The sequence below is a fragment of the Dipodomys ordii genome, unplaced genomic scaffold (genome assembly GCF_000151885.1).
Source record: "Dipodomys ordii isolate 6190 unplaced genomic scaffold, Dord_2.0 Scaffold56, whole genome shotgun sequence".
NCBI lineage: Eukaryota > Metazoa > Chordata > Mammalia > Rodentia > Heteromyidae > Dipodomys > Dipodomys ordii.
This window is the reverse complement of record NW_012267272.1, coordinates 3404195-3427125: the sequence shown is the minus strand read 5'-3', so window position 1 is coordinate 3427125 and position 22931 is coordinate 3404195. Positions and strand designations below refer to the sequence as shown.

Here is a 22931-nt window from a genome sequence, read left to right as displayed (position 1 = left end):
CCCACTTTTAACTCATGTCCCTGCAGGCTCATCTGCATTACAGATCTTCATCATCAAAGGTCTCCATGCACTTCAACATAATCATCTCCTCATCAACTGGCTCCTGCAAAACACAGGGTGGAAGGAAATTTGGGTGAAGGAAATAAATCCATGGTTGTGAATCTGAGTGGTCCTGTCTCCTAGCGACTAACACAACTACTCCCTCCATGATGAGGAATTCAGGAATGACCTCCTCACCAGACCCCTGTGACTTTTACCACCATCTGCTCTAAGAGTGGCTTTGGGAATTGCAGAAACTATCTTTGAGAAGATGACTCCAGATAGAATTGTGGTTTTTTGGAAGAGGATGACATAGCTCCACCTTTTGAAAAGATGTCACATAACAGTTGTGAGTGCTTGCTACAAGTTGAGCCCTAGGATCTGGTCCCTGCTTCAGAAAGTCTATATATAGCTCTCCCTTGGAGGCCACCCTTTTGTCTCTAGGATTCCCTGGGCATCCTAGGAAGCATTAAGACTGAAACTGGTCATCCATGATGCAGGCCAGAAAGGAAGATGTACAGCAGCGATTCAGGCTACTCCATGCCAGATAGCAACAAAGGATGTGTGTGTTCAGTGCCACTCCTGGGGGTGATCAGGGTGAGAACTGGTAAGCCCCCCTGAGGTTCCACGGCATCTTGCTGTAACCTACCTCTTTTACCTGAACGTTACTGCTACTGAGGTCTTTGAAAAACTCGATGATCTGCATGTACAGCTGAAACTTCTCCTGGGTATTCTCGGGATTGAAGTGAGTATACATGGAGCTGAACACAGAAAGAAGCAACCGAAAATATTTACAATCCTCATTTTTCACCTCTGGTTGCCGCCATCACTCTTTACAAAATAAAATCTTGAATGACACTGTGAATTGAATACTTCTAAACAGTTAAATTCTGGGACAATCTGTCTTGCCTGTACTTAAATGACATATCTGGACCTATGCAGAAAAGCAAGACAGTGGTGGTGACACTGGCTTTTGTGCCTGAAATTAGTGTTCTGTGGCCTCTGGCACAAAGGAGCAAGATCTCCTCTAGCTCCCAGTCAGCCTCCTAAGGCAGGGCCCATAGTTCTGGGCCTGCCTCTTCCTGCAGAAGCAGCTCAAGATGCACGTTATATTGGAATTCAGTCCCATGACAGGTCCTTGAACAGTGCACATGTGTCAAGACCCTTCAGCAAGGCACCATTCCCCACGGTCTTTCAGGGACGAGAGGAGAAGCCCTGGGCATCCGGAGCCTTAAAGCACAGAGGCTGTGAGTGGAAGAGGTCAGCAGGCATATTGCCCTCACTGCTTCCTGGGAAGAGGTTCCACGGGTAGTCTAGGAGCCCACTGGTAGCAAGCTGTGCCTTTTCTAGGGAAGGCAGGAAAAGAATTTTTAGTAGGATTGAAAAAACTTGGTGTTGTTGTTCCATCAGCAGGGTAAGAAGTTCCAAATAATTCTTGGCAAGTATAATTTAGCAACTGAGAAGCAAAGCCTAAGTCCAGTGCAGAAATAGCAATGTCTACCTCTGGCTAGTTAACTGCCAAAAAAAAACCCCTATCAAACAATAACAACAACAAAACACCTCCCACACAGCTGAAAGAGCATGCACCATCACATAAGCTGTCCACGGAGAACAGAGCCTTCTGACAACCCTGCACCTCCCTTAACCCGCATGCGACAGGTTAAGGAGTGGAGGAACCATACTGCCTAGGTCACCAGGCCTAATTACAGCTGCCTGGCCTTCTGGCTCCTGGATGCCCAGCCTCCTATGGACAAGACAATGATGATTTATTTAGACCCCAGGGATGTGAATGTCATGTATACTCCCAAGGCAGAAAAACTCACTGACTTCTTTGCAGCATTGACACCAGTACAGTGTCAAAAGGGGCTGTGCCCATGGGTCACAAGACTACAGCTCTTCAAGTCACACCCAGAGGATTTCTGTCCTAGACTGTCTAGAAAAGGCCCCTTGGGAATGGCTTGAGCCAAGCTGCTGCTTGTTTTCAATCTTCCCAGATGGTAGTTTGCATCTTTTCTCCCAAGTCAGCCATTCCCTCCTTTGTTTGTCTAGCAAATAAATAAATAAATAGCTCCTCTTTATAGGCTACCCAATCCATGTCATTTCATCTAACAATGGAATTATAGCAGGGCTGTAGCTGCCCTGAGCAGGAATAAGCTGGATCAAGACACCCTGGGCAAACAGGGCAAAATGTTCTCACCACTTTGAACTGACAACCTGGTATTTCCTAACTCTGAGAACGTTTTCTCTCTGAGGATGTTGCAGACATGTCATCCCAGCACTATAGCACAATGTTTGGGACACCTCCCCCCAAACTTCCACCGTGTTGTATCCTTCTGAGGGCTTCAGAGAAAAGACCGCAAAACATCCCAGCAGGAACTGCATGCATGCACACATGCTTGCACATACATACATGCACACTCCCGTCACACACACACACACACACACATACCCAATATCACAACCATGGATGTGCACTCTCATCCCTATATCCATACTTGCAGTCACACACCACACACACACACACACACACACACGCACACACAAATATTTGTGCACTCACACTTACACATGCTATCTCACACTGCTTTCCTTTACCTGGAGCTAGATGTACTTGGAATTTCATTTTTGTCTAGGAAACTTGCCACATCAAAAGCATCCTCAAAAAGGATCTGAAAGAAAGCACAGAACTTCACATGTCGGAACTATTTGGTCAGTTCAAAGCCTGCTTGATACTGCTGGGTGGTAGGTATATAAATGGTATGCTGACAGATTCATGTAATTACGCACACACACACACACACACACACACACACACACACACACACACACACAGAGTTGATTTGATGAAACCGCTCAGGCTTTTAGTACAGCTTTTCTTTCTGTTTGATCTAGGCACATGGGAGCTTTGAAGACATTGAGCCTGGCGTGTCATTCACATCTTCCTGTCCGAGTTCTGTGGGTTGCTGGTTAACTGGCTTGGCTAGAGCTGCGATAGAGGAGAACTCTGGGTCTAGCATTAGAAGAAGAACAGAGGCCTAAGGCTGGTGGACTGAGATTGGGGTTGGTCTAAGTGGCCATCTGACTGTGGCATATGCACACTGGGAGTTCCTGAGGACCTCACTCTCAGGAATTTTGATTCAGTCTGGTTACTAAACTCCACAAGTGATTCAGGAGAGAAGCAGAGAAAAGAGCCAACCATCTACAGCACAGGGAAAGCAATCAGTCCCTGCAGTAGGAACGGGGCATCCAGGCAAGTCACTCCTTCTGCTAAGCCTGAAAATGGAAGATGGGACTGAGTCTCTCTCTTGGCATTGGGCCTAATGGCTGTGAAAACTTCTAGAAGGATAGGGAGATTCCAGAACTATGTCCCCATGGTCAGAAGCCCATTGAGGCTCCTTGACTGTAAGACTCCAAAGATAAGACACAGGAGACCATCCCTTTGGGCCATTTGGAAAGGTAAGGTGTGGTGCCCACAGATGATAAGTGTCCTAGAAAGCACAGGGCAGGTTCAAAGAATAAAGATTTGTCTGCCCTTTGGGACAGAGGGTAAAGGCAGCAGGCAACCTCAGCCTGTGAGGTAGCAGCATTCTCCCAAGACTCTCCTAGTTCTGGAAGAACTCTGACCTCAGAACAAGGTTATGACTAATGTCATCTGATGCTCTGCTTTGGAGAGGGTGGCTGTTCTAACTGCTCAAAAGCTGAGAAGTATATGGATAGTGAGTGTCAGGGTTGCTTCATCTTCTCTGAGTGGTGGTAATGATTGCTCAGGTGGGAAATGACAGCCTCTCAGGAACTACTCTTGATTGGTTCTCATGGCATCTTCAACTGGCAGTCACTGGCTGAGTAGACTGCTAATCTAGCCAATGAGAGGAGAAGGAGGAGGGGTATGGTAGAAATAGGAAGAACAGTTCTTCCTCAGGGGAAGTCTTTCCTTCTCTCCCTGGTGTAAAGGAGGAAGTGTGATGGCTGTGTTGACTTAGCTGTCATTCCACAGCTACAGGGTGGGAGAGAAGGGTGAGAAACTAGTCCTAAGATGGGCAGAGCAGCGAGAAGGGAGGAATCTGAGGCCCAGGGGAGCAATGGACGAGTCAAGACATTAACTAGTCAGGTCACTGGGAGCCAGAGGGTCCTCCTGATACAAACTAAACTTTCTCTTCCAAAGATCCACAGAAAGCCCTGGAGAAAGAGCAAAGTCTTCGGGGGTCACAGAGATGAGGCAGAGAAGAAAACCTCCTGGTGTAACTAGCATCCAAATGGCTCCTCAGGCTTGATAAGTGAACCCAGCCAAATCCAAAGGCACCCCGGGCGGAGGATGCCAGCCAACCCAGCACCTCCCGCAGTCACCCCGTCAGGTCGGCTCACCTCCTCAGGGGTGGATACCAGTGAGCAGCTGGCTCCCTGGCTGTCCACTCCGCTGTCCTTGGTGCTGTCCTCTGCATAGGTGGACTCCAGGCTGGCACCAGTGAGGCTGCTGTGCTTCTGTGTCCAAGCCTGCAGGAGGCTGGCCTTCGACTCCTCAGAGAGGATCTGCCACAGGCGGGAGATGGCCGCCGAGACAGCGGGGAGCATCACCTCCTGCGAGGAGATGATGCTGTGCCACGTCAGAAGGTCCATCGTCTGCTTGTAAAAGTTGAGGTACCTGAAAGGGAAGTGGTGCCTCTCTCAGACCTGGAGTCGATCCCAGGATCCCACTCATGGCCGTGGCCATGGCTGATCATACTCTAGCCCTGACTTTGGGGGGTACAGAAGCTATCTTGGGGCTATGAAGGACATGGATTTGTATTTGGGTCCCCTCCCCAAGTTTTGCCAGCGTCCTGTTCCGGTTTTTATTGGGGCCTGGAAGATTCAGCTGAGGAGCATGCCCCCGTCCATCATACCAAGGCTTCCAGAAGCCAGTATGGGGGTCTTGAGTGTGGAGAAGATCATGTCAGTGGCAATCTGAGACATTTGGTCCCCATTTTTTTCTTTGAGGTACCAGAGAAGAGTCTGAAAATAGACTTGTGGGCACGTGTGTGGTGACAGGAGGGGTTTACCTATAACTAATCACTGTTGTCACTAAATACTTCATTCCCCATCCTGTCCCCCACTAAATACTTGGTCCAAATTAAACCAATGTCTTCGCTATACAAATGTAGCCTTGAGATTATTTTGTCTAGCCCTATGGCCCATCCCATCCCAAGCCTCTCCTACATGGAAACTTCAAAGTTTCTATGATTCAAAACTTGGTTTGAGCCGTACTTGGAGTCTATCATAAACACAGCTACAGTATGCAGCTACAGTGCACAGCAGGAGGTACAATGCATAGCAGACACCCCCACCCCTCCCCAACATGTATATGCAACAACCCCACCCAGCAGTTCACACCGCTCAAATTCCAGGAGCTCTGGGGATGTAGCAACTGGAGAAGAGGTGATGTCTATTTTTTTCTCCTCTTCCTCCTCTTCTTCCTCCTCTTCTTGTTCTTCCTCATCTTCTTCCTCAGCTTCCTCTTTCCCCACGGTGTCAGTTGGACATAAGAGGAAGGAGCCATTCTGAGGAAAATTATCTAAGATCCAGCTGGCAAAGGAAACCAAATAAAGACAGTATCATAGATGAATATCCCTACTGAACATGCACACAGAAAATATGAACACAATTCTAGCAACATTACATATAATCCATTTATATATGCTAAGGCTGAATGGCCTCTGTCTTAGGAATGGAAGGTGGCCAGTTCAGCATTTGAAAATCAACCAGTGAAATCTATAGATGATAGATTATCTCAGTAGATTAGAATTGGGAGAAATAATTGATAAAATCATAATGATTCTAAGCCAAAATAGAAATACAGAGGAACTTCCTTCACTTGAGATGTTGAAACACACTTGCATCTTGAGCCTGTCCAATAAGACAAGAAAAAGAAAACAGCTACAGAGTTTGGAAAAGAAGGAATGAAGTACCTTTGTGTACTGACAATGTGATTATTTATGTAGAAAATCCCTATGAATTTACAAGGGTATGACCAGAACTAACAAAGGAACTTAACTAGATTGCAAATACACCATCAAAAGTCAGTAGTATTAGGATAACGGAGAAAAGAGCTATCACCAGGAATAGACAATTACAGGTGAGTGAATAGCAGCTTTAAGCATTGTGTATGCTCTGGGTTGTAGCAACACAGCACTGAAGGCTGCCCTGTAAGATGGCAGGCTCCCATGCTTCTTGTGTCTTACCCATTGTCTCCAGAGTACATTCTGGCATATACTTCCTTGATTTCCTCTAAGCTCTTGGCATTCCCATCATTCAGGTTGAGGGATTCTGTCAGGGAGTGGAAGGCGAGTGAGGTTTTTGGTCAAGCTGTTCCTGTCACCCTCCCAGATTCAGTTTTAAGGAGTCCACATCCCATTTTCCACCTTTCCTTCTCGGTATGAGGAGAGCACAGGACAAGCACTGGTCCACTTCCTCTCTGGACTCTCAGGGTGAGATCAGGTGCTTTCAGGAGTGCCCATTTAAGGAACTCACCAAGTTAACACAGTCTGGTGACCCCTGTCCTTTCTGCCAGACTACAATCTCCCCCTAGAGGAAGGAGTATCAATCTCAATTAAAGCCCAAACACAGTGCCTGGCACATGGTAGGCCTTCAATAAGTATTTGTTGCCTGTGTAACCCAATCTTTGTTTTAGTCTATCTCTCTCTCTTTCTTTCTTTCTTTCCTTCCTTCTTTCTTCTTTCTTCTTTTTCTTTCTTTCTTCCTTCCTTCCTTCCTGCTTGAACTCAGGGCCTTGGCACTGTCCCTTAGCTTTTTTGCTCAAAGCTGGTGCTCTACCACATGAACCATAGCTCATTTTTGGCTTTTTTAGTTGGAGAGAAAGGCCTCAAGGGCTTTGCTACCCGCGCTGCCTTTGAACCGTGATCTTAGCTCTCAGCCTCCTGAGTCAGCTAGGATTACAGGTATGAGCCACTGGTACATGGCCAAATTTATTTTTAATTTTCTCTAGAGAGCCAGCTATTACCTTTTAGCTTTAGCAAATTATCCAGCATTTGTTCCAGTCCTTGAATATAATCCTTCGCCTTATTCAGAACCTGCCACTGAGGATAGAGACAGACCACTGATGAAAACACTAGTTTTGTGGATCCCAGGAAACCCCTCCCCCCTCTAAGTGATATTTCCTCAAATGCAAAGTCTCCTCCTTGACTTTGTCAGTGAAAAGGACAGGGGGTCTGTTCCATGCACAGAAGGCATGGAATCTCACGTGTGCTTTAGAAATGGATTTCCACTGAAATACAAGCTGCCTTCAGCAAACTATTGGTGGAATACAAAGACAGATGACTACATAGCCACTCCCAGGTGAGATAAGACGCTAAGGGAGCACTGATGGATGAATGCATCCATTATCTACCTTGGCGCAACCTCAGGCTTGCATCGAGCCAGCCTTCTGTTCAAATGTGGTGTATCACCGGCTGGTTAATATCTAATGTGCTATTCTCACACTATTTGTTAGCTATATATTCTAGATGATCTGAAAAAATCCTCTATCAACGCTTTTTGCTCTCCTCCCTGTGTCCTTCCCACTGTCCTCTTCATTTCCCTTCATTTTACTTTCTTTCTTTCATCCCTCCTTTGTTTTTGTCAGTCATGGGAGTTGAATTCTGGGACTGGGCACTGTCCCTCAGCTCTTCAGCTCAAGGCAAGCACTCTACCTCCTGAGCCACAGCACCACTTCTGGTTTTCTGGTGGTTAATTGGAGATAAGAGTCTCACAAACTTTGCTGCCTGGGCTGGCTTTGAACTGCGATCTTCAGGTCTCAGTCTCCTGAGTAGCTAGGATTACAGGCATGAGCTACCAGTACCTGGCCCTTCCCTCTTTTCCATGTGTAACATTAGTTAAACCAAATGGCAACTACAAGATTATTCCAAAACAAGCAACATTTTGCGTTCTCTGTTAAGCTGACCACCCATATCATCAGGGGTTCCAGACATTCTTCAGATATGTGAAGTGTCATGCTATGTGCTAAGTCCCTACTTCAGGATACCAACATTCTAACAGAGAAGGCAGGTATGGAAACAGCCAACCAACACCAGGTAAAACCCAGTAAGGACTAAGTAGAAGCAAAGGGTAGTGGAGAGTATTCCAACTAGAAGGGTCAAGAGCACTCTAGGGAGCAGAGTGAGCCAGGCAGAGCTTTGACATAGAGTCTCCAAGGTACAGCTAATCACATGAGTCAGGGCAGAAGGGGTGGGCGACCAGCAGGGCTCACTTAGGGTACCTTTTAGCCAGATGTGATCAGGGTGAGGAATGGGAGTGGGAGAAGGCACCAAGGCATGGGGCAGTAGTTTAAGTGTTGCAATTCTAAATTCCTAGGGATGGTGATGGTACATGTAGAGGAGACTTGAGAGGAGCTGGGAGCATAGTATTCTGCCAACAAAGACAAGGTGACAGGAATGATGGGTCAGTGGTAGGATGGTCAGCTCGAGCTCTCTGAACACTCCTGGAGCACTCCTAGAGCAAAGGCCCACTCCTGGGTTCTACATGTTCTGCTGAAGTAGTTCTGAGACTCAGAATGTGGAGTCAACTGGTGGCCAGAATCTTGGGCTTGTTTTTGGGGAGCGAGAAGATGATGCTCCAGCCTGTTAGGCTTACATGTTTGTGTCCTCCCAAGTATATACGTTGAAGCCTAACTCTCAAGGTGAGGGCAGCCTTTACAGACATGTTGAAGTCACATGGGCAGAACCCTCTCGAATGGACTCCCAAGGAAGCTTGTTTATTTCTTTGACCATGGGAGGACACAACAGAAGGTGCCATCTGTAAATATATCCATAAATACATACAGAATCAGAGATATGCATATAGAGAGGGCATGCTTGTGATTGCAGAACTGTTTCAGGAGACTAAGAGAAAAGAAAAGAGACTGTTAAAATCGTTAGAGATGCCAGGTGCTGGTGACTCATGCCTGTCATTCTAGCTGTGGCTCAGGGCCACCCAGGACAGTCCATGCGTCTTTTATCTCCAGTAAACCAGCAAAAGGCCAGAAGTCAAAGCGTAGTTTAAATTGTAGCATGTCAGTCTTGAGTAGCAAAAGCCAATCAAGACTGTGAAGCTCTGAGGACAAACCCAGTAAACACACACACACACACACACACACACACACATTAGAGGGAAAGGATATTGGAATACATTGTATATCAAGATGGCATAGCAGAACTCACTGAAGACTTGAATAATAGGGGGAAGTGGAAGAAAAAAGAGCAATCAAGAGAGTAATCAGATTAATGTAATAGATACATGCATGGAATTGAATGTTTGAATTCTTTGAACAGTTAACAGATTTTTTTGGGGGGGGTCCAGTTGTGGGGCCTGAACTCTGGGCCTGGGCGCTGTCCCTCAGCTCTTCAGCTCAAGGCTAGCACTCTACCACTTGAGCCACAGCGCCACTTCTGGCTTTTTTCTTTTTGCTTATATGGTGCTGAGGAGTCGAACCCAGGGCCTCATGCATGCAAGGCAAGCACTCTACCACTGAGCCACCTTCCCAGCCTCTTAACAGATTATTTTTAAAAAGAATGACAGGATTGTAAAGTGGGGGACAGACTAGTAAGGAGGGAAGGCAAGGGAGAGGGAAAAGGAGGGTAACTATGGTCAAAGTACTTTATGCACATGTATAGAAATAGAACAAGGAAACGTGTTGAGATTGCTTTGGGTAAAGAGGGGAGGAAGGAGGAAGGAGAGCACTAGAGGGAGTGAATTTGCTCACAGTCCATTGTAAGCAAATGTGGACATGTCAAAATGAACCTCCTTTTAAATTACAGATACTAATTTTAAAAAAACAACAACAACAACAAAACCAAGAAAGGTCCCATCGGTACACTGGACAATTAACCTTCACCCCACCTTGAATCTGTTGAAAACCTGAATCTAGCCATCACAGCCACCAAAGCTGTGAGCAAAATGTTTTTGTTGTTTATAAATTGCCAGGCCAAGGCATTCTGTTATAGGAGCCGTGTCAGACGGTGACTCTGGTGCTCTGTACAGTTCATGTGGCCTGCTTTGGCTTCACATCCTGCTTTCAGAGGCATGGCTGGCATGCTTACTGTATCGGAGAAAGGAGAGAAAATCGTCTCTGAAATTCAGTTTCTGGAATATTTTTGGCAGGCTAACTTTCTTAAGACCTTTGTACTGCATTGAATTATGGTCCTCGCCCCAAATAACATGTAAGTCCTAACCCCTGGCACCTGTGAATATGACTTGTGGACCCCAACTTGGTGACCTATGGACAGAGAGACAAACACATAAGGAAAGATGACATGAAGACACAGGAGAACATGGTCATATGGCTGGAACAATACACCTATAAGCCAAGGATTGCTGGGGAAATGTCAGAAGCACTATAATAGAGGAAAAAAATAATTCCCTCCTACAGCTGTCAGAGGAAGCGTAGCCTTGGGGATAAGCTGGTTTTGGACTGCCAACCTTCAGAACTATATGTCATTCAATTATTGCTCATGTAAGCCAGTTTTAGCACTACTCCATGGCACTTTATTTTTTAACTAGCAGCTCTAGAGAGATGATGAAACCGCATTACCCCGTAGCTCTTATACAAGAACTCCTTTCTCTCTCCAGTAGGGTAGTCAAAGGAAGACTACAGAGAAACAGCTGGGTTCCAGGGCACTTCCTGGCTATCCCATTCAAGGTAAAAACAACAACAACAAAACCTTTCCAGTGAGACTCAAGTCCATGATCTGTAAATTGAGAATGATACAAATGATGGAGTTGTAGGGAACAAATGAGATTGGAATGATACTAACTTTTCAAGATTCCAGTTACACTTAGAGGGTGCGGTAAACCCCCTCACAGGCCGATGAGCAGTGATCAGTACCCTCCCTATGTGACAGAAGTGGTAACTGAGGGTCAAAGGTAATGCTTCCTGTTCATTGGCTAGACAAGCGGTGTGCTCTTACCTGCTAAATCATGAGGCCAAATTCTAGGGGTGCACACAGCTTCTCTCTGACTTTACTTGTCCTTCTTGCTGTGAGGCCCTGAATGTCTATTTTACTTTGCTTGTATTACTGGTCTGTGCACACTTTTCCATTGGCCATTGGTGGAGATTGAGGGTCTTCATGTACCCCGTAAATGTACAGTAAACAATTCCTTCATCAGCCAACTGTTCTGAGCAGAGAGGCCTGGATGTGCTGCCTCACTGCTGGGCCCTGAGTCCCTGAGCCTGGCTTTCCTCCCCAGCCCTCCCCCTACAAGAGCAGGTGGGGTTTCTCTTGAGATTCCTCCAGCTAAAAACAATAGAGACCTGCTCAAGGAGGCTCAGCAGACGCCATTGTCTAATATCCACAAATGCCAGGGAGGAAACAGGTCAACTGGGGGCAGACACAGGACATAAGGGCAGGCCATGGAGGAGGAAATGGGCAAGAAGGCCAGGTTGGAACAGGAATAGGGCTTACTCCTGGCCTGCCATCCATGCTAACTGGTAAGTCCTTCAACTCTGGTTCCCTCCTCTGTTATGCAAGGGTGGAAAACTACAGCTTTCAAAGGACCTCTCTTCTCTCTGGTTCCTATAATGCTCCCTCTGTTACTACAAACCACATTCCTTCTGCCCCGACCCCCACCTACCCAGACCTTTCCCCCCATGGTCTTCCAATGGATTAATGTATTATTGCTAATTACCAATTATAAAACTGTATGAAGAGAAAGATGTGATTAAGAAAAGGTATCTACTTAACTAGTGAGCCTTGTTGCCTAGGAGAAAGACCTGTGGGTTCACGAAAACTGAGGCATGCCCTTGTGGATTGAGTGTGTGTGCATGTGTGTGAATAGGTGTAAATGTGTGGTAGTGTTATGGTGTGTGTGTGTATGCCTGTTTTGTGTGTATATGTATATGGTATGTCAATTGCATGCAGGTTTGTTTGCCTATGAGAGCGGTAGTCACAAAGTTTCTGACTAACCGGCCTGCTCCTCCAGCCCAGACTTGCTCCCCCTGCCTTCTTTTTTGTCGGTCGTGGGGCTTGAACTCAAGGCCTGGCCAGTGTCCCTAAGATCTTTTGCTCAAGACTAATGCTCTATCACTTTGAGCCATAACCCCACTTCTGGTTTTCTGGTGGTTTTATTGGAAATAAGAGTCTCATAGGACTTCCCTGCCTGGGCTGGCTTTGAACTGCAACCCTCAGATCTCAACTTCCTGAGTAGCTTAGGATTACAGGTGTGAGCCACCAGTGCTAGGCTTCCAGAATTGCCCTTCCATGTCAGACTGGTCTGTTGCAGGTAGACAAGGCACCTGCTCACTGACCATCCCCTAGCACAACCTCAGCCATGGGCAGCAGGGCTGCCAGCTCCACGGCAGTCCTTGTCTGCCTCCGCAGCTCCTCTGTTCATAAACGTGTCTCCTCCTCACACAGGTCCCTGTACCTTTGAGGATGTGAGGTCAGACTTGGAGTAGACAATCTTCCTTAAGTCGTTGAAGAGCATCACCAGGGTGGCTCGGTGGCGGGCCTGTGACTGGCGTCTGCGGGCCACCCGAGGCTCCAACTCCTGCCGCTTCATCACTATTTGCGGCATTGCTGGGCCTTTTCCGCAGGACGCCATCATAAGCTGCAACAGAATATCATGCTTTTCAAAAACAGTGGTGAAAAAAGAAAGACAGACTGGGCTACCTTTTACTTGATAGCTCCTGAGTAAAAGTTTCTATGCCAAGGACTACAACGAATAACAGACACCAACTAAAGCACAGGTGACGCAAAATCTCTTACTGAAGTTCCATTCCTAAAATCACGAGCCCACCAATGTTAGACTTTTAATTGAGAGCACTGGGGTTTAGCCCAGGGGTTTCATTTCTGTGATCAAGGACTGTAGCCACAGGAGGACATCTGATTCACAGTCTGTTCCAAGATGAACAGGCTCCCCCTGCCCCACCCTGTTTGATCCTCCCTACCTTAAAAATGGAAAATGGTCCATCTCTGATGAGGGAAAATAGGTATGCATGAACACCCACCCACCCATCCCCACCAAGTATCTACTGTAGATTTGTTTGAAAGCAAGAAATACCTGACACTTCATAGGAAACCAGTCATGGGTTTGCCTTGTCTTGCTTCCAGCAGGTTCTGAAGACCATTATGTTGGCTTTTGTCACATTTGAGCTTCTAAAGCAGGAACCCTTCCTCAGATGAGGGACATGAGGGATGAAGGCCTCTTACCCGAGCTTGCCTCCCTCCATCAAGAAAGACCTCACTCCTTCACACACAAGAGAGCTGCTCCTCACAGCCCCTCCAGATCTTTGAGCAGAAGGCCTGCATTTTCATCACCTCTGTATTCCCCGCCTGGCACGGAGGCCACTCCTCAATGCTGGGATTTTGGATGGATTTGGATGGGAAATGTCTGCTGGGTCCATGCTGGGTCCACTCTTCCCTGAACTCAGTCCTGCATGACTTGGGCCAGGGTTTGCAAACATTGATTTAGATCAGTCTTTTGAGGAGATAGTTGAAAATATAAGGATGCTATAGCTGGAAAAACTCAGCTTGGGTGGAGTGTGTGGAGTGTGTGTGTCTCTGTGTGTGTGTGTGTGTGTGCCTAAATGGGTGTATAGGTTGCAATTCTATGCCTCTCCTATAGAGGGCAGACTTTCCCATTAAATCTGCTGGCAGCCAGGGCTCTCTGCCTTCAAGTTCCCACCTCAAGGAATAGGACTAGCACCAGAGGTTTGTGGCTAGCTGAAGCTGTAGCTTCAACCTCATTCCATCTGCCTTAGGTGTCTCTGGGTGAGGAGCTGGGATACATTTTCCACCTTGGTGGTACTGAGTAACATGGCAGGAAGGCTAGGAAAGGGTCTTCCTGCTCTGCGAGAAGGGAGAATCAAGCCCAGTAGACGTTAAACTTATTGAGAGCTGGTCCTCCAGAGGCATTCTTTTCAAGTTCATTTTATTGATTTGAAATTTTGTTTCTGTGGTAAAATAAAATAGAATGGAGGTCAACGGGCAGAAGAGCAAAAGTTTCTCTTGAAAGAATACAAGTGAGAGGGAGGGGAAAATTGGGATAGTCTTGATTTTCAAGGCTATTGAAATGCTGTTAACTTTCAGACCCTGGGGATGGAGCTCTATGCTATAGTTTTTTCTCTACACACTCTAATTCCTTGTACAGCTGGCAGAGAATTCCTTAACATATGTCTTAAGGGGGCCCCTCCCTTGCTATTCAGGCCCTCTACCATTTAAGCCATGTCCTCAGCCCATTAGGTATTTTTTTTTTCAGATAGATTCTCTCAGTTTTAAACCTGGGCTAGGGCTCTAACTCTGGTCCTCCTATGATCTTTTGGTATCTGGAATGACTTGTACTGGCTTTAATGAGTGTGTGTGTGGTGGGGTTGTTTCTCCCTCCCTCCCCAGGCTTGGCCTCACAACTCAGTCCTCCCAGTTTCTACTTCCCAGTAGCAGGAAACTTTTAATCCTTAAAAGACACAAGCCAGCTGCTGATGGCCCATGTCTGCAATCCTAGCTACTCGGGAGCCTGAGACTTAAGGATTGTGGTTCAAAGCCAGCCTGGGCAGGAAAGTCCATGAGATTCTTATCTCCAATGAACTACTTTAAAAATGCTGGAAGTGGAGCTTGGCTCAAGTTGTAGAGAACTAGCTGTGAGCAAATTAAATTCAGGGACAACGCCCAAGCATTGAGTTCAAGTCTCAGGACCCTCGTGCACACACGCACACACACATCACTTCACAAAACTTTTCATTGTGGCCTATTCTCATTAGCAAAACCTATACTAAATGAAGGATCCAACACACTGGATGACATATTAAAAGCGCCCAGGCAGCTCCCTTTGGACTTTGTATGCATATGTAAATAGAAATCAAAGAAGAAAATGGGGATTTTTTTTAAAAAAGAGGAACATTCAAACTGGTTCTCCACTATGTAGGAATCGAGGTGGCATACGAGCAGTCTTAGGATACATGGGCTGGAAGCACCCTGGGAACAGGGGTGCCCATCCATCAGGGGATACGCGGGCAGGATACTCACACACTGAGGAGGCCGGCAGCAAGCCCACGACTGAGACCGAGTTCCTCTCACGGGACACCGGGAGTTAGCCCGAGGCCTGACAGCCGTGAGTCTCCCCTTGGCTGGCTCTGGAGTGAAGCGTGGGGTTCCTGTCCCGGGCACGAGGTGAACCTGACACCTCTGCACAGGGTGCGAACCAATCATCACCATCTCTGCGCCCCTCAGCCAATGGGATGCAAGGTGGCCGGCCAATGGGAGTCGAGCAGTGGACAGACCAGCTGCAAGTTTTCCCGAGGGATGCAGCCTAGGGTAGCCGCCAGGGCGAGGGCAGGGCAAGGGCAGGGCAGGGCGGGCATGACCTTTTCACCTTCTCACCTTCCCGCCTTGCCACTCGCCCGGGTTTCTCATCCTGAGGTGATGCCGCTGGCTCTATCAGACAGGCTCATCCTGAGGGTGGGAGGAAAGGTGGCCGCACAGGTCATAGGGAAAGAAGAAATGCAAGAGGGAGGACTAAGAAACGACCTTTCAAAAGCTCAGATGGAAGAAAACAGGCTTTAGAAAATTCGTTTCCTTCCTTGTGCTCTTGCCCTTAAGCCTCTTGTTTTTTACTAGTATCCCTAATATCCAAAAATATTTCATTTGAACGGGACCCCACCATTCCAGCTGTAGCTCAGCAGGATCAGGACTGGCCTGTAAATTTGCTCAACAAATACACCAGCCGGGGGGGAGGCCGCTCCTTGCTGGAGTCTGACCTGAGGTGAGCATCCCATCCCCTCCCCACTCCCTCCCCATGCCCCATGGCACCTGCTACCACAGAGCACACACCTCACTCACAGTGCTGATAGATGAGCCCCTATGTAACCCTGCAGTGAGGTGCCTTAAATTTGAGTCTGAAGCACTCACAGACAGTCTTGCAAAGGATTTTGTTGGAATGATAAATAATGCATTATATATAACAATCCTGTCACACACAAAAAGAAAACAACTGTCTAGTTGGGTGCTGCCTACAATCCCAGCTACCCAGGAGACTGAGATCTGAGGATCGCCACTGGAAGCCAGCCTAGGCAAAAAAGTCCATGAGACTTTTATCTCCAATTAACTACCAACCACCCCTACCCCCCAAAAAACCCCAAACTGGAAGTGGAGCTGTGGCTCAAGTGGAAAAGCACTAACCTTGAGCATAAAACATTCAGGGACAGCACCTAGGCCCCAAGTTCAAGCCCTAAGACTGGCACCAACACCAACAACAATAACAACATCAACAAAAACCTGTCTAGTAGGAGTCACTTCTCTCCTTGGAGGAAAATGTAAAATGTACATTCCCTCAGCTGAGCATGATGGCACATTCTGGTTACTCCAATAACTCCTCAGAAGCCAGACAGAAGAGGATCAAAAGTTTTATATCAGCCTGTGCAAAATTGGTAAGACCTTGTCTCAAAAAATTAAATACAGCCGGGTGCCGGTGGTTCATACCTGTATCCTAGCTACTCAGGAGGCTGAGATCTGAGAGTCATGGTTCAAAGCCAGCCCGGGCAAGAAAGTCCCTGAGACTCTTATCTCCAATAAACCACTCAGAAAACCCAAAGTGGTGCTGTGGTTCAAGTGGTAGAGTGATCACCTTGAGCTGAAGAGCTGAGGGACAGCGCCCAGGCCCAGAGTTCAGGCCCCATAACTGACAAAAAAAAAAAATACAGACAAAAGATTTTGAGACATAGCTGAAATGTTGCCCTGGGTTCAAATCCCTGTCACCCCCAGTCTCTCTCTCTCTCTCTCTCTCTCTCTCTCTCTCTCTCTCTCTCTCTCTCACACACACACACACACACACACACAAAGTAAACAGATATTAATTCCTCTTTCAAATTTTGACACTGTCCCTTACAACTCTCTCAGGCAGCCTTTGAATCAGGGCCTCTCAGCTCCTTGAGAGCTTCTTACTCCTCCAATTCTCCCTCTGCTCCTGGCTCACTACTCGCCACTAGCCCCACCAGCAGCATCCCTAGGGCCTGGTGGAGCATAGGGTATGTGTAGTCTGAGAGACTCTGTCTTGGAGAGACTTGGCTTTATCTGAGAGGGGACAGAGAGGTTGTGGAAACTGATCTGTAATCCCACTCCGGCCTTTTTGATCTAGCCAGCTGCTCATAGCAGAGGGAAAGGGGCAGGAGAGGCAGGGCCAAGGGCATCTGTTACGGGGGTCTTGCAGAAGGGGGAACTGTATGGAAGACATTTTTGGAGTTGGTTTTCCAGAAATGTGGTAATAGGGTTGACTTGCAGATGGTGTTTGCAAAAGCCATATTATTTATTAACTTTCCAGGCTTGAATTGTTCTAGCAGTGAAAGCAGATGGTTTTATAGACTCATAAACTCATAGACTTAATTCATACTATGAACAGATTTATTGGTCGTATGCTGCCCCATGCAAACAGGGATTTGTTGCTGTTGGGATATACAAAAGGATGGAGGCCCAGGAGGTTCTCAGTCTGCTTTGAGCTACTTGTCAAGGAGATGTGATCAGTCTGAGATGTAAGAGAAGGTAGGTGGGTCACTTTCAATGTCTAAGATCAAACGGACCAAGGTTCCCAACAGGTGCCTTGTAGGAACTGCAGGACTGGAAGATGCTCAGGCTCCTTCTAGTCTAAGGTCTTCACATAGCAGCCAAGGAAGCTAGGAACCAGAGAAATGATCCAGACATGAAGTCTTATATGTGGTTTAAAAACTCAATTATGGAAATATGGGATTAGAAATTCTGAGTTTGGCAGCAATTTATGTTGGAAAATTTGGGGGAGTCTGTTGGTAAGAATTTTGAATGAGTTGGCACTGAAATATGACAGAAAAACATATGGCTATAAAAGATTACACTCATTATGCCTATAAATTACAAGTTGAAGATATGTCCATAGTAAGGATTTTGAAAAATACCAGAAAATATTTTGTGGATATGTGGCCCAAGTGGTAGAGTGCCAGCCTTGAGTGAAAAGAAAACTAAAGGATAGTGCCCAGGCCCTGAGTTCAAGCCCCAGTACTGGAAAAACAACAAGAAGAAAGCACATGACAAGTAAAAAGAAATCCAACATCTTTATCACCCACAACCAATAATTGATAATATTTTGTGTATATCTATAAAAGTACAAAAGTGTTATATGTTGTGTATATTATTTAGTTATTTATGTGTTTATTTTGTGCTGGTATTGGGGCTTGAACTAAAGGCCTGGGTGCTGTCCCTTAGCTTTTTTGCTCAAAGCTGGCACTCTATCACTTGAGCCATAGCTCAATGCTGTGGTTAACTAGAAAGTCCCTAAGTAGACTTTCCTGCCTGGACTGGCTTTGAATGACAATCCTCACATCTCAGCTTCCTGAGATTACAGGCATGAGCCACCAATGTCTGGAAAAAATATTATATGAAGAAATGGTATTGCATCTGCAGTTCTGCATCATACTTTTAAAAATTAAACTTTGAAAGTAGAGCTATGGCTTAAGACAAAGAACATTAGCCTTGAATATAAAAGTTAACAACAGCACCCAGTCCCTGAGTTCAAGTCCTACTACTGTCATAATAAACACACACATATATAGACATACATATATTTTTTTTGTCAGTTGTGGGGCTTGAATTCTGCACTTAGGCATTGTCCCTGAACTCTTCAGCTCAAGGCTAGTGCTCTAACACTTGAGCCACAGTGCCACTTCAGGCTTTTTCTGCTAATGTGGTTCTGAAGAATCGAACCTCGGGCCTCAAGGATGTGAGGCAAGCACTCTACCACTGAGCCACCTTCCCAGCCCCATGAACATACATATTAAACTTGGTATTTTGACCTCCCATCCCTGTCCTTTCCAGTGTCAGGTGCACAAAGGGACTGTCTGATTCCCCAGTCCTTGACTACAACCAAGAGCCTGTGGCATTCTGGCGTCTCAAGAAGAATGAACAGGTAGTTTGTGATTATGATGCCACTGAAATAAGTGTAAAGACATATTCTTTATGCCAATGCTATCAGACATGCTGACTGCGTGACCGTTTTGTCACTCAAAGATTTCCCAAAGTAGCATCATGATATCTCACTAAAGCCCTAATACAGTATAGTTAGCACAGAAGAATCTTTCAGAACATGGTCACCTGGGACACTGTAAAAGCCCAGTTCCATCTTTTCACACTGATTCCACATACTGGAGTCTATTACTACAGGGGAAAAAGGAAATTTGAAACAATTACGATGTTCAACATGTCACTTAATGAAGAATCTATGAATTAGGTTACAACCATCCCGTACAATATTATGTAGTCCTTAACAATTTAAAAAAATTATTTTGTGTGGTATTGAGATTCTGAACTCAGGGCCTTGAACTTGTAAGTGTTCTACCATTCAACACACCTCCAGTTCAAAAACATTTTTTTTCTAATTTGCTGGTCCTGGGGCTTGAACTCAGGGCTTGGGCCATGTCCCTGAGCTTCTTTTGTCCAAGGCTAGTGCTCTATCACTTGAGCCACAATACCACTTGTGGCTTTTTCTGATAGTTTGTTGGAGATAAGAATCTCATGGACTTGCCTACCGAGACTGGCTCTGAACCATGATCTTCAGAGCTCAGCCTCCTGAATAGCTGGGATTATAGGCGTGAGTCCCCAAGGCCCCACCACAAAATTTCTATTTTTAAGAATATTTAATCATTCAGGCGTGAAATTCTATGCTTAAAAAACTGAAATGTAGAAGTGCAAGATTAAACATTCTTAGTTTAACAGCATTCATGATTTTTAATAGAACTGACTCCAGCCAGAAAAGATTTAGCTACCCTAGACTACAGCACAGATGGGACTCTAGCTTTCTGTTAGACACAGCTCTGGTCTAATCCCTCTTCTGCCCTGTGAATCCCAGACAGCTGGCAGGGATTTGTCTGAAGGCAGGGATCCTGGTCTTGCTTATTATCAAGCCATTTCCTGACATCAACCATAGTACCTGGCACATAGTAGGTACCTATTAAGTATATGTTCTCCTGTCCCTAAGTTCCTTATTTTTCCTTTCCTCTCAGCTCTAAAATTTAAAGGCAAAGAGAGGTCATTGGATTAGAAAGATGATCTGTTGTTTGTCTTGTGGGCTGTGTGTAATCTTCTGTGCAAAATGGAACTGATGTGGTTCCTGGCAGCACCTTCTTAAATGGACCCCACTGTCACTTTGTACCTTCACAGCAGGAACAGAACATACGCAGTGAGACACTAATCAGCTCAACTAGAGTTAATGAATGAGCTGGAGAAGCAATGCCTTCTCCAGTTACATAACTACAGGGCAGCTGAGAAAGTGTAAAGCGGCATGAAGGGGAAGAGGAATATTTTGGACCAAGTACCATTCAGATGGGCACAAAACCCACAGTAACTTATTATTACATTTCCTCTAATAGGGTTGCCCTGCTTGAGGATGGGTGGCTCCTATCTGAAATTGCCTTTCCTGTGCATTTATTGAATACAATGCTGTAATCTCTCCTGGGGATATAGAAGCAAACAATACAGATGAAAATCTCTGCTTTTACTCAGCTTATGTTTTAGTTGGGTGGGAAAAGTCAATACATTACATAAGTAAAAATTGATATTGTCTGATGGTCATATATATGAGGTAGAAAAATACAAGGGAGGGGGCTGGGAAGGTGGCTCAGTGGTAGAGTGTTTGCCTTGAATGCATGAGACCCTGGGGTTCAGTTCCTTAGCACCACATAAGCAGAAAAAGCCAGAAATAGCGCCGTGGCTCAAATTGTAGCCTTGAGCTGAAGAGCTAGGGATAGTGCAAAGGCCCCGAGTTCGGGCTCTACAACCAGAAAAAAAAAAGGAGAAAAATACAAGGGAATAAGGGAGAGGGGTAAAAGTACTAGCTGTGAGGTATTATGTTAGTACAATCAGAGAGGGCCTTATTTAAGAAGGCAATTGCTATCATCTGAGTATTTGTATCCCTTACATGTTCATTTGTTGAAATCTAGTCCCCCGTGTAGCTATGTTGGAGGGTGCTTGGGTCATAGAGGCAGAACTCAAATGGATGGAATCAGTGGATTTGCAAAAGAGATCCCACAGAGCCCCTTGTCACGAGAGGACCATGTGAGGACACAGCTAGAAGGTGCCATGTGTGAGCCAGAGTAAGCCTTCAGCAGGCTCTGATTCTGACAGAACTTTGATACTGGACTCTCTGGGCTCCAGAACCATTTCTTTTGTTTATAAGCTACCCAGATTGTGTCATTTTTGGTATAGAGGCCTGTAGAAGCAAAAGAATGACATTGGAGCAAACACTGGAAGGAATAGCTTACCATGTGGTTCACTGGGAGAAGACTTTCCAGGTAGAGCAAAGGCTTTGTATGAGGGTTCTGAGGAGCTGCCTTTCATTGATCAGAAATCTAGTCTTAGCTGATTTTATAGGCTCTGGTATGGGAAATGCCAGGGACAGATGGAGGTGGGGAAAGGGAGGGCCCTGGTAGCAGGCCTCCACTGCTCTAGGGAAACTCAATTCACAGAGTTCTAGCCAGTAGACAGAGGCAGGGAAAGCAGGCAAGAAGGCAAAACATGCAGCCACCTCACCAGAGCTTGCTTTTTGTTATGTCTGACTTTCTGTAGTGCAGTCATCTGCACCAGACGCAGAAATTCCACATACAATTAGATGGTCTGAGCACAGTGGTGGTAATGATTCTTAGTTGTATTTGACAAACATAAGCCACATGATTAGAAAGGAGAAAAGAATGTTTATTTCATTATACTATAGAGCTGTACATTGAACCATTTTCATGAATTATCTTACCCCAAATCTTTACCATTTTATAGAAGAAGAAAGCAAGGCTTTAAGTTATTTTTTATTAGTTATTTTTTGACTCATAAAAATATTTACACTTGAGGGTTGGGACTGTGGCTTAGTGATAGAGTGCTTGCCTAGCATGCATGAGGCCCTCCCTGGGTTCAATTCCTCAGTACCACATAAACAATAAATAAAAGAAATAAAATTAAAATCAAAAAATTCTAAGAAGCTTCAAGTTTGTGTGTGTGTGTGAAAACCATTTTTGTTGTTGCCAGTCGTGGGGCTTGAACTCAGGACCTGGGCGCTGTTGCTGAGCTCTTCAGCTCAAGGTGAGCGCTCCACCACTTGAGCCACAGCGCCACTTCCCATTTTCTGGTAGTTAATTGGAGATGAGAGTCTCAGGACTTTCCTGCCAGGGCTGGTTTTGAACTGTGATCCTCAGATCTCAGCCTCCTGAGCAGCTAGGATTACAGGCGTGAGCCACCAGCTCCTGGCTCCCAGTTTTGTTTTTTTTTTAAAGGAACTGAAAGTCCTTCAGTTTCACATTCCAGAAAATAAATGTAAGATGTCAAGCTGTAATGTTCCTGAATCTTAAAAATGTACACACAAGCACAACTCATACTTAGAACAGTAGGGTGTGGTTTACGCCTGTAATCCTAACTACTCGGGTGGTTGAGATCTGAGGTCGGGCCTTCCAAAGCCAGGCAGGGCTTCAAGACTCTTACCTACAATTAATCAACCCCTCTGTCCTCCCCCCCAAAAAATTGGGAGTGGAGCTGTGGCTTAAGTGGTAAGGAGCTGGCCTTGAGTGGTGGGACTGTGGGCCTTGGGACAGTGCCCAGGCCCTGAGTTCAAGTGCCAGGACGAGCACAAGAAAAAACAAAACAAAGCAAGCAAGCAAACAAACAAAAACCCCAAACCAAATCAACAAAAAGAATGGGACCATAGCAAGGGTGGCTCAGCAATGCCTCTTGGCTTCTTGCCTTGTAAACTCGGGTGTAGAGCTCTCTGACGCACTGATGGCCTGACAAGTGCACACAGTCCGTTTCCTGCACTTTCTCCGATTTGTAAAAAGGAGGGCAGCTGACAAAGGATTCCTGGATACACTGTCACCAAAACCTAGCAACCTCATGCCCGGCCTCTCCCGACCATCTGAGATGATCTCGAAGGTTCACTCC

General features: G+C 46.0%; 1 protein-coding gene across 1 annotated transcript; it reads right to left on the bottom strand.

The window, feature by feature from the left end:
• Positions 1–16: 16 nt before the first annotated feature.
• On the bottom strand, positions 17–15212 carry Stra8 (stimulated by retinoic acid 8). Its single transcript, XM_013021545.1, has 9 exons — positions 15075–15212; positions 12427–12609; positions 7031–7106; positions 6252–6336; positions 5404–5595; positions 4402–4678; positions 2635–2708; positions 689–800; positions 17–103 (listed from the first exon to the last, which is right to left on the bottom strand). Exons 1-9 carry the CDS (start codon positions 15210–15212, stop codon positions 38–40), a joined length of 1203 nt encoding a protein of 400 aa, XP_012876999.1. The 3' UTR covers positions 17–37.
• Between the last annotated feature and the right edge of the window lie 7719 nt (positions 15213–22931).